Source organism: Canis lupus, chromosome 8, assembly GCF_048164855.1.
Source record: "Canis lupus baileyi chromosome 8, mCanLup2.hap1, whole genome shotgun sequence".
Taxonomy (NCBI): domain Eukaryota; kingdom Metazoa; phylum Chordata; class Mammalia; order Carnivora; family Canidae; genus Canis; species Canis lupus.
Window position 1 is genome coordinate 77,186,709 of NC_132845.1, and position 11,697 is coordinate 77,198,405.

An 11,697-nucleotide genomic window follows, 5' to 3' on the forward strand; every position below is an offset into this window, starting at 1 on the left:
AGGGGTGCAGACCCGTCTTCCTTACGCACTCCGTCGCCGGGGTAGGGGCTCGGGGGCGTCCCCGCCGGGCCCACAGGCGGGTTCTGCCGAGGGCCCGTCTCCCGCGGGCGGCGCGGGCTCACGGTTCGCAGCTCTCCGGGCTGGAGCGCCGGGGCGCCGGGTCGCCTTCGGGCTCTGTGACGTCAGCCGCAAGCCCCGCCCCGCGGGCAGGGCGCTCCGGAAGGGCGCGCGCGGGCGGGCGGCCCGCGGGCGGGAGACATGGACGCGGCCCTTCTGGGCGCAGAGGCTCGGGGCCGGCCGCAGCCTCCCGAGGGGTGGCCGCCCGGGAGCTCGGACGAGGAGCTCTACGACTGCCTGGATTACTACTACCTGCGCGACTTCCCGGCCTGCGGGGCCGGGCGCAGCAAGGGTCGCACGCGGCGCGAGCGGGAACTGCGAACCAACTGGCCGGTGCCCGGCGGCCACGAGCGCAAGATCGCGCAGAAGCTCGTCAACGGCCAGCGCAAGCGCCGCCAGCGCCAGCTGCAGCCCAGGGCGCGCACTCGCCTCCCCTGAGCGCAGGTGCGTGTGGGCGGCCGCGGACCCCGCACCCGGGGAAGCCCCGCTCGCGCCGGCCCGCTGCGGCCGCACCCGGCGCAGCGCCCCCTCCCGAGGCCGCTCTGCGCTGGCCTGGCGCCGCTGGACCCCTAACACCAACGTATCTGGGCTGCGCTTAGAATAATGTAGGACTACCTGCTGGATTTTGTAGTTGGGAGAAGAGGATAGGAAACGCAGAAACATCTTTTTAAAAATAGAAGTGGAGGATTTACTTCCAGTGTTTATGCATGGGCTAAAGAGAATTTTCTTTCTGTCCGTTTTCTGCAGGATACCCGAAGGCCTTGATAAAAGTATTTTCTCTGACTCCAGCTGTAACTGGTCGTAAGGGAGAAAATCCATGTTGGTCAACATCACTTTTCGACATCGCTTAAGTTTACTGCTTCAGTATCTTTTCCTTACTGATTGTTAATTAAGTAACATCCAAGTGTCCAAGTGGGTATGCCTTTTTAGGGTTTTTAATTAAAAGCAGCAAGAGTGGCATTTTAATCCTTCTGGTTTTGTTTTTTCCAGTTGCTACGGTAACTCGTTTCCGTTTCAGGTCCAAAAATGAACAAATAGGATGTGAGGGCGATCTGGCTGCGACATCTGTCACCCCATTGATCGCCAGGGTTGATTCGGCTGATCTGGCTGGCTAGGCGGGTGTCCCCTTCCTCCCTCACCGCTCCATGTGCGTCCCTCCCGAAGCTGCGCGCTCGGTCGAAGAGGACGACCATCCCCGATAGAGGAGGACCGTTCTTCGGTCAAGGGTATACGAGTAGCTGCGCTCCCCTGCTAGAACCTCCAAACAAGCTCTCAAAAATGAACAAATAAGTTTGTCTTATGCGTAAAGATGAATAGGGGGGAGAACAATGATAGGAATCTGTACAAGATTTCATAGATGTAGTGTGGTTTAATATTTTTTTTTGCCAGAATAGGAATACATTTCGTTGTAATAGTGTGTTTTGAACATTTGCTAGGTTCTCCGCACTGCTGATCTCACAATCCTTTCAGGTGGACGCTGCTACTCTCGTTTTATAGACGGGATTCTACAAAGACCAGTTATAGCAGATACCCAAAAGTATTCACTCCTTACAGCATCAGTTTTCCTCTACTGTAGGCAATATTCTGTGATTCAGAACCATCCCCAAACTCCATGTTCAACAACAAGAGTTGAGTTGTGGCTTAAAAATTATACACAGTATGTCAGAGTGGCTGTCCTCTTCAGTCTGCATTCTTTTAGGTCTCTGTGCACAGTAGGGAGTCCCTGGTTAGGAAAGAAACGTGGTGCTTACTGGAAGGAGCAACCTGAATTTTAATCCTGTGAGTGTTCATTGCTGTGGCATCCAGCAAACTTCTGAGGTAACTATTTTTAAGTTACACCAAGCCTCAGGCTACTCATTTGTAAAATGGGAATGATCCTGGATCACCTTACCAAACCGTGGGTTATAGGTTAAACATATAAAACATCTCATACAGTTAAGACCCTGGCACATAAGAGTTACTCAATAAAATTTTTTAAATTTATAGAACACAACCCCCTCTTCTATTGTCAAAGTCTTATATTCTTCATTTACTAATATTCATTCTTAAAATGTCTCCAGGTGGTGTGCTCTAGTGGGGGTCCTGGCTCTGGAGTCAAACACCTGTACAAACTTGTGCAAGCTGCTTAAACTCCAAGTTCTGTTTCCTTATCTGTAAAATGGGTATAATATAGTACCTATTTAAAGAGTTCTTGTGAGGTGTAAGGAAAGTAATACATGTAAAGCTCTTAGTGCCTAGTATGTAACAGACACATTATTAGTCTATGTGCTGCTGAAGCTAGTACAGCACTGACATTAGTAATGTCCCCACTGCCACTGTCTTGCCCTTCAGGATTTTTCCTTTCCCTACTCTCCTGCTGTGTCTCAGAGGTACTATGTCCAGATTAATCTTCCCAAAAGCTATTTAAACATATTAAAACCTTAAATGACTGCTCTAACCTTGTAGGATAAAGAGCCTAGATTTATATTGTGCTGGAAATCATCTATTGGATCGTCTTAAACTTTTACAACTCCTCAAAACACACTCTGATTAACACATATCTTGTATCCTCATGTATTCGATTCTGCTGCTTCATTGGAATCTGTGCTGTCCTACTCAGCATGCTCTTTTCTGCTTTATCATTTTAGTCTTTTTTTTTTCATTTTAGTCTTTCTAAAACAAATTCCACCTCTACTTATTTTAAGTGCCACTTTCTCTCTGAATCTTTCATCCACAGTGAATATCTATTCCTTTGAAATCCATAGAACTTCATTTAAACACCACCTAACCACTTGTGTATATTGTATTTTGTATTTTTAGAGCAACAGTTAAGAATTCACTCACTGGTTTTCTTTCTTTCTTTTTTTGGTCTGGTATGTGCAAGGCTGTATTCATATAAGTATGTCTTAGTTATCCAAAGGGAAAATTTAAATTGTGTCAGGACCTTAGTGTCTTAAACATGTTTGTACACAATTCTCAATCTGCCACAATCCCAGACAGATAGAAGCCAGGTTAAAGCAACACTCTGTAAGGTGTTCTAACTAGATTTTGCTCACCTTAGATACTAAAACTTTTATATAAAAAAATAAAAAAATAAAACTTTTATAGTTTAAATACAGTAACTGTAGAAATTCTGCATTAGTTACCTATTGCTGTGTAATAAATTACTCCAAACCCTAGTGGCTGAAAGCAACAAATACTTCTCTTAGTTACCAGAGGTGAAGAATTCAGAAGTGGCTAACAGGCTGGTTTTGACTTATGGTCATGATGTAGGAGAGGAATTAGGCTCTACTTTTTGAAGGAAGTGTCAGAATCTGTGGACCTACTGTAAACCACCATGGTATGTTTAATTAGCACAAGTGTGTTCATTTTAAACAAATTGGAAAATATGAACAAGCAAAAAAAAAAAATCACTATCCAGTAGATAACACCACTACTTAAGTGTACATAGTTCAAGTCTGTAAAATACTATGAACTCTCTCAGAATATAAACATGCTATGTATACTACTTTGTAATCTACTCTTTCACTTAGTATATTGTGAAGACTTTTTATGGCAGGTATTCTTTCATAATATTTAAATAGCTTCATAGCACTTCATCATTTGTATGAATCATGTAATTCTACATTGTAGGACACTTAAGTAATTTATTGATTTTTCCCTATTTCATACAACTTGTTAAATGAACATCTTAAAGCAAACTTCTTTCCACATTCATGACTGTTTCTTGAATTCTTAGATGTGGACTTTCTGGAACAGGTTTGCAGAATTTTAAAACTGGTACCTACCATCTGAGTAGAATTTTATTACAATCATCAGGGGTCCATTCGTCCAAACATTGGTATCAAATATATGTAACAATGCCTGCCAGAGTTACTTGTTCAGATTTCGATCACTGTATAGGATTTGTTGAAAATGATTAAAATCACTATGGAATGAGAAATTGTTACATAAATTTTATTAGAGTGATCTTCAGAATGTTTATACTGGCCAACTACAAATGATATGTAGCAGTATTATGAAATCTTTTTCGTTTTTATTAATTTTAATTTTTACGTGTTCTTAATCTGTTTTTGAATAAAGGTAATACATTAACTTTCAAAATCCAAAAGATAGGGCAGCCGGGGTGGCTCAGCGGTTCAGCGCCACCTTCAGCCCAGGACATGATCCTGGAGACCTGGGATCGAGTCCCATGTCAGGATTCCTGCAGGGAGCCTGCTTCTCCCTTTGCCTGTGTCTCTGCCCCCCCACCCCCCCACCGTGTCTCTCATTGATAAATAAATAAAATTTTTATGAAAAAAATCCAAAAGATAGAAAATGTTTTCAGTAAAAGTCCCCCCTTGGGCCACAGTCACTCTCCTACTGCCTCACGGTTAACAGCTGCAGATATTTCGTGCATATTAAGTCTTCTCTCCAAGCACACTGCACCCAATTCTGCCCTTCTTTCTCTTGACAGTTTATCATCATATCTTTCATAACAATATAGAGTTTATTCCCTTTTATAGCTGTATATTGTGTGCTGCGCCTTTTTAAAAAATTTGTATTCTACTGACAAGAATTTGTTTCCAATCTTTTACTAGGACAAAATAATCTTGCACAAATATCTAATATTCTCTCCTCGGAGTGGGAATTCATGATTCAGCCAGGTGCGATTAAAATCGTCTCTGTTAAAAAAAAAAAAAAAAAAAAAAAAAAAAAAAATCGTCTCTGTTATGGATGTTCATTCTGAGCGCTTGTGCCAGGATGTCCTTATAAGGCTCCTTTCCTCCGTCTCTGCTTATGAATTCTCCAGAGAAATGTCACGTCATTTGTAAAGCTTTCATTAAGTTCTGTGAAAATAAAACTTTTTCATGACAGGTCTTTGGATTATTTACCCTTCGATTCCACGAACATTCTGCTGTTACTGGAGAGAATGCGTTGAACTCCGCGACCTCAGGCGGAAGGGGAAAATTTCTCTTCGACGTGCAAGCCACCTCCGCTCTCTCCCCTTGCCCGGAGCCCTCCCGGGAGCGCCCCGAGCCAGCTCCTCCGCTCCGGAGGCGCGCGGACGCGTCCCAGGGGCCCCGCTCCCTCCAGCCGCCGTGCCCGGCGCTGGTGCGAGCCCCTCCCCGGGGGCCTCACGCCCGGTCTCGCCCACCCTGCCGAGGCTGCCCGTCACGGCGGCTCGGGGTGTGCAGGCTGTCGTGTGTCCCCTCCTGACCCAAAGTCCACGAAGAAAGAGTCTCGTTGGAGCCAGCGCCCGGAAATCATTCACTACACTTTTGATTATCAGTGAACGAGCACTACCCCGATTACGGGCACAAGCGCTATGGCATGTACGAAAAGGGCCCGGAAAGGTAGAGGAGCCACGGTAAGGCATTATTACGGCCTGAGTCCACAGGTAAAATAAAAATGGGATCACCTCAGCTCCGCGGGCCCTGCCTAACGCATCCGCTTTCCTCCGTCCCGCTCACACCATGTGCCCACACGGTGCCTCAAAAGATCCTTACCCAAATACGTAACTTAATGCTGAGGAAAGTTAACTAAGGTCCGGTGGCAGCCGCGCCGACACCGGCCTCCCTCTCAGGGCTGGCTTCGTCCCCCCGTCACCAATAGAAACGTCGGCGGAAGGCAGCGACGCTTTTAAGCAAAAGCGAACGGCTCTGCCTCCCGCTGGGCTGGGAAAACAGGCGCGCGGGGCACCTCCAGGCCTTCCGGTCTCCCGGGGCAGCCTGGCGCGGAGCTCATGACGCACGCCGCGTCCGACCCGGCGCCGGCGTGGCGCGTGCTCTTCCAGTGACCTTCAGGGCCCGCGGAGACGTAGGCGCGCGAGGCCTCTGCCTGTGCGCTGATTGGTCGCACGCCGAGGCCAGCCCCACCCCCTGTTTTCCGGTCTCTGGCTCCCGCCGAAGCCTCTGGGGTCTTCGCCGAGTGTCGGGCTTCTGGGCGCCGTGCTCCTGTCCCAGTAGACATGCCGCGTGGAAGCCGGAGCCGCGCCTCCCGCATGGCTCCTCCGGCCAGGTGAGGCCCTTGCGGGGTCTGGGGCCCTGCCGACGCCGTGACGCATGCGGAGGCCGGGCGGAGGCTGGTGGAGGCCGCGGAGGGGGCGGCGGAGTGCTGGGCGCCGGCCGAGGGCGGGTGTGGGGGTGAGGGGGGTACCGCTGTGAGGTGGGCCCGCCCCCGCCAGGGCATCGTGACTGGGCTTTGGCCACATTTCCCGTTGGTGGCGAACTTTCTGATTTCGAATGCCCGTGAGTTCTTAAAATATTCGAGAGCTCATTTAAAAAATGCTTTACGTTTATTGAAGTGAGCTCTGCACCCGGCGTGGGGCTGGAACCCACGACCCCAGGATCTAGACGCCCCTCCCCCGATTCAACCAGCCCGCCCAGAGCGCATTTTAAGTTAAAACGGTCATATCCTGGAAGTAAATGAGTATTTGTAAGGGTAAACCGGCCCAAGCTTCTGAAGTAAATAAAAAGACAAAACGAGTATCGGTGAAAGGTAGTATAATGGGGAGAATGATTGCATTTCAGTAAACAGGGTAACCTGCGAGCCCACAGAGAGCGGTCCAGAGGCTCGGCCCAGCGACCGAAGCCTCCTTGTACACGACATCGTCTAATTCATAAAACACTTTAGAAATATACTGGTAGGGATCCCTGGGTGGCGCAGCGGTTTGGCGCCTGCCTTTGGCCCAAGGCGCGATCCTGGGGACCCGGGATCGAGTCCCACATCGGGCTCCCTGCATGGAGCCTGCTTCTCCCTCTGCCTGTGTCTCTGCCTCTGTCTCTCTCTCTCTCTGTGTGTGTGTGTGTGTGACTATCATAAATAAAAAAAAAAAAGAAGAAAAAAAAAGAAATATACTGGTAGTTACACTTTAACACCCGTAACCTTAGGGATAGATGTTATTCCTGTTTTCCAGGAATAAGGAAACTGGAGCCTCGGAACAAGTGACTTGTCCGAGGTCACCCTACCAGTAAATAGGAAAGCCAGGTCTGGCCCAAGTCTTCCAACAACCGGTTAGGGTGTTAAACACAGGACCACGTTGCTTCTCTGGAGTGAGGTGGATTGTGTTCAGACTGTATGCTAGGACTGTAGGACAGTCCTTCACTTAAGGGAAAGAAGCTGTTCTCCAGAGGACAGAAAAACCAAATTTTTATAAAGTGATGCCAGATACCACCTGATTGGAAGCAAATTCATAAATTTCCAACCTAGGGGCAGCCCAGGTGGCTCAGCCGCTTAATGCTGCCTTCAGTCCAGGGCCTGATTCTGGACCCCCAGGATTGACCCCCCCGTTGGGCTCCCTGCATGGAGCCTGCTTCTCCCTCTACCTGTGCCTGTGCCTCTCTCTCTCTCTCTCTCTCTCTCTCTCGGTCTCTCTGTCTCTCTCTGTGTCTCTCATGAATAAATAAATAAAATCTTAAAAAAATAAACTTCCAACCTAGCCTTATTTGGGGGAAGAGCACCCAAGGAAACAGTCTAAAAATGGCCAGAGGGGACATCATGTGTGAAGACTTATTCTAAAGCAGGATTGAATATTAGTGAAAGCCTCTAGCTGGAAGCCTTACCAATAACATAAAGTCACTTAACACGTATTTTGTATATATGTTATAATACTGTATTCTTAGAATAAAATAAGCTAAAGAAAAGGTTACTGAGAAATCATAAGAGAAAGCACACACAATACTTATACTGTGTTTATTGAAAAAAAATCCACACATACTGGACACATGCAGTTCAAACCTGTGTTGTGTGAACAGTACAGTTTCTTTAGATGACAGTATCCAAGCCTGGTAGGAAGTGGGCACTTTTCATGCTTTTTGTTCTTTTCTTTCTTAGCCGGGCACCTCAGATGAGAGCTGCGCCTAGACCAGCGCCAGCCGCTCAGCCACCAGCAGCAGCTCCGCCATCTGCTGTTGGCTCACCTGCTGCACCCCGACAGCCAGGTCTCATGGCCCAGATGGCAACCACTGCAGCTGGCGTGGCTGTAGGCTCTGCTGTAGGGCACACGATTGGGCATGCCATTACTGGGGGCTTTGGTGGAGGAAGTAACACTGAGCCTTCAAGGCCCGACATCACTTACCAGGTAAGATTTTGGGCAGTGTTTTCTTTCATTGGGTAGGTTACAAGAAAAGCTAGTTATTTGTCAGTTCCTTATGTATAGGAGCTGTGAATCCATGGTCCTCCTAACAGAAAATGGTTTGTCAGAAGCCATGTTTGGCAGTTGAGTTAGTGCTTTAGACCAGCATCAAGTACTGTCCACATTGTATTTGTTCCCAAGGAGTAGAATAGCAGTTCAACCTGATTCATTGTAGAACAGCCATTTTCCCCTTATTTTAAATTTAGTTTCAATCTTAAGTATTGAAAAACCTTTTTAGTAGCTTTAGTAGAGCTCTCTGACCTCTTATCTGGTATTTGCCACTGCCCCTCTTTCTGAAGTATGTGAATTTTCTCCTCTGATGAACCTCAGTGTGGACTCTGTTGTATTTCTGGTGTATTTGACATGCTTATCCGTCTATTTTTCTATTATAGTCCCACTTTCTCCTCTGAACTACATTGAACCCCACTGGTATTTAGATACGCATGTAATCATTTAACTTTATTTGCATCTTTGTTCTTGAATCTTTCTGATTTTACCTGGAATTTTGTTAAAGCCTATTTGCTTTCTGCCTTTAAAATTTCTCACTTTCCATGTTTTTAGGTAGTAACTTTAATTTGCATTTGGTTCTAATTATGTTTCCCCAGTTGACCTCAAAGATATTGGGTACTGTTCTTTGTTCAGGTGTAAATCTAATTTCTCAAGGGTCCTGAATGTTATGCCTTTGCAGGAGCCTCAGGGAACCCAGCCAGCATACCAGCAGCAGTTTGGCCCATGCCACTACGAGATGAAACAGTTCCTGGAGTGTGCCCAGAACCAGGGTGACCTAAAGCTTTGTGAAGGTTTCAGCGAGGTGCTGAAACAGTGCAGATTTGCAAATGGTAGGTAGATCGAGCATCTGCTCAGTTCAGAGCAGGGTACTCCTGGCCCTATAGAGCTATGGGAGTCTTTGTTTATTAAATTAAACTGACAAGTTAGAGGAGATTTTGTTTACATTCTATAAATAATCTAGTTCTTCTAACAAAGACCTGGTCCAGAGGTTTCTAGTCATTATATTAAGCTTTTACCAGTTATGTTGTGTATCTGATTTTTCCTCAGTAGAGATTAGTGTACCAGGTCTTGTTCTGTTTATAGGATGTGGGTGATCTGGCCATAAAGCTGTGAATGTAAGATTACATTCCATTTTCAACGAAGTCCAGGATGGGATATAAAGACTGATAAGTTATTGACGCTTTTCACACCTTATTTGAGAGAAGAGTTTATGCAGTTCCTCAGTGGAATTCTGAGATTTGGGAACACTGGAATGTTGGTAGTGAACTTGTTTTTATGTAATTTCCTCCTATTGCCCTAAAAATTCACAATTTATAAAATGCTCGTTTTCATTTTCCCACCTTCATTTAGGTACGAAACTGATAACCTAGGCTTTCACCCCTCCTTTTACCATATGGAGGGCTTCTGCTTTGCTAAGAATATACAGCTGTTGCTCTTCTGACTTACCTTTTCTCTTTGCAGGATTAGCCTAATCAAGAAGTTCAAATTGGAAGATATGGAAAATCATCTCTCATGACCAAGTTAATTTAGCATAAAAATGTAATTAATAGAGAAGATATAAAGTGTAAAACCACCAGTTAAACCTCTCCTTCATCATTAAATACAGCTTTCTTCAGAATTGTTAATGAATGAGGGTATTTTTAGTATAGAAGTTTATTGAGATGGTTTGAGTTGGGGGCTGGGCAGATGTTTGTGTGCCTCCTTAAATCACCTTTTGTGACGTTATCATTTATGAATTAATTAGAATAAAGTGATTTTCTCCCAAAATAGTGTATTTGAAGTGTAGGATTATTAAGTAGATATGGTATATGCATTCTGAACATACGCATTTTGCAAAAGAACCCAATTTTCTCAGCATGTCTCAAAGTCTGTTTTATAGTCACTGTATTAAATTAGCATTCCACCTGGAGGATCTGACGGGGTTCCCTGAGGAGCTTTTGTAGAAAAGTAAGGAAGTAGCTCACTAGCAAGCATAGTGCTCATTTAAAAGGCTCCAGTTGGAAGGCTAGTGTTTGGTAAACTGAGCGGTAACCAGAAACTTTTAAATACTGTTACTAATCAAGTGAGTGGTAAAGGAAGTACTGGACTAGACCATGACATGAGTGAGTTCATGGCCGGGTCAGCACCACGTGTCACTGCCCTGACCAGTTAATTGGATTAATTGGTCAGAGATGAAAACCATTCTCAATACAGGCACAGTTGCCTACAAATGTTTTTCTTCTATGGAAGGCATTGTAGCTCCCCTTTCCTGAAAGACTCATGCAGTGCCCACTCCATGTTATCTTAAGGAGATGGACTCCGTTTGGGGTGTGCATCATTTTTTAAAAACCCAGCTCCATTCCTCACAACTCAAAAATTTCATTCAGGGGCAGCCCCGGTGGCTCAGCGGTTTAGCGCTGCCCTCAGCCCAGGGCCTGATCCTGGGGTCCCTGGATCGAGTCCCACGTCGGGCTCCTTGCATGGAGCCTGCTTCTCCCTCTACCTGTGTCTCTGCCTTTCTCTCTCTCTCTCTCTCTCTCTCTCTAATAAATAAATAAAATCTTTAAAAAAAAAACAAAAACAAAACAAAAATTTCATTCACTTCTGGAAGTTGATCTTAAGTCTACCTTGTGCTCTGCACTTTTTCTATTTTCAAAAGTATGTTTCTGAGGCTGGTTTCTTTTCCAATCTCTTGAGTTTCAGAGACCTGTGTTACTGCAAGGTGAGTCAAGTGCTATTTAGTGAGTAGATTTTTCAGTTGCTGCCTCGTCCTCAGCTGTGTTCTTAGAGTGCCCAACTTTTGAGTTCCTGAAAGGGGCCAAGACCATCTTGCTTTGAATCGCCATGTTCCATTCACTCTTAGCAAATCCCCCAGCCCATTCCCTTCTGGATTTCTGTGAAAGCTCAGGACTTGTAAGTTCATAGCCTTAGTGCCCCTCTGTCCAAGGTATGATGGTATAGGGTGGGTACATGTATTGTTGAGTCGGTGGGTCAAGGGAAAATGGAGCACCTGGCTGTCTCTGACTTGACTGAAGAGACAAGTATGTGACTCTTGATCTTGGGGTCATGAGCCCACATTGAGCATAGAGTTTACATTTAAAAAAAATAAACAGGGATCCCTGGGTGGCGCAGCGGTTTGGCGCCTGCCTTTGGCCCAGGGCGCGATCCTGGAGACCCAGGATCGAATCCCACATCGGGCTCCCGGTGCATGGAGCCTGCTTCTCCCTCTGTCTGTGTCTCTGCCTCTCTCTCTCTCTCTCTCTGTGACTATCATAAATAAATTAAAGTTAAAAAAAAATTAAAAATAAATAAATAAATAAAAATAAAAAAAATAAACAGCCGTCAAAAAGAATGAAATCTTGCCATTTGCAACAACATGGAATTAGAGGGCATTATGCTAAGCAAAATAAGAGAAATAGATTATTTCACTCGTGGAATTTAAGAAAATAGATGAACATAGGAGAAAGGAAAAATAAAACGAGGCAAACCATGAAGAA

At 45.6% G+C, this 11,697-nt stretch overlaps 2 protein-coding genes across 2 annotated transcripts; both read left to right on the forward strand.

Moving 5' to 3' along the window:
- Positions 1-205: 205 nt before the first annotated feature.
- NUPR2 (nuclear protein 2, transcriptional regulator) lies at positions 206-1,083 on the forward strand. Its single transcript, XM_072837635.1, has 2 exons — positions 206-561; positions 865-1,083. The coding sequence occupies exon 1, from the start codon at positions 259-261 to the stop codon at positions 553-555; it is 297 nt and encodes a 98-aa protein (XP_072693736.1). The 5' UTR covers positions 206-258; the 3' UTR covers positions 556-561; positions 865-1,083.
- A 4,308-nt stretch (positions 1,084-5,391) lies between these two features.
- CHCHD2 (coiled-coil-helix-coiled-coil-helix domain containing 2) lies at positions 5,392-9,988 on the forward strand. Its single transcript, XM_072837634.1, has 4 exons — positions 5,392-6,096; positions 7,912-8,158; positions 8,901-9,051; positions 9,683-9,988. The coding sequence occupies exons 1-4, from the start codon at positions 6,047-6,049 to the stop codon at positions 9,691-9,693; spliced, it is 459 nt and encodes a 152-aa protein (XP_072693735.1). The 5' UTR covers positions 5,392-6,046; the 3' UTR covers positions 9,694-9,988.
- The last annotated feature ends 1,709 nt before the right edge of the window (positions 9,989-11,697 follow it).

Excerpts from the sequence above, each read along its gene's own strand:
- CHCHD2 (XM_072837634.1), top strand. The coding sequence starts at position 6,047 with ATGCCGCGTGGAAGCCGGAGCCGCGCCTCCCGCATGGCTCCTCCGGCC. Across the intron at positions 6,097-7,911 it reads CGCATGGCTCCTCCGGCCAG|CCGGGCACCTCAGATGAGAG; the intron begins GTGAGGCCCTTG and ends TTTCTTTCTTAG. Across the intron at positions 8,159-8,900 it reads GGCCCGACATCACTTACCAG|GAGCCTCAGGGAACCCAGCC; the intron begins GTAAGATTTTGG and ends ATGCCTTTGCAG.
- NUPR2 (XM_072837635.1), top strand. The coding sequence starts at position 259 with ATGGACGCGGCCCTTCTGGGCGCAGAGGCTCGGGGCCGGCCGCAGCCT.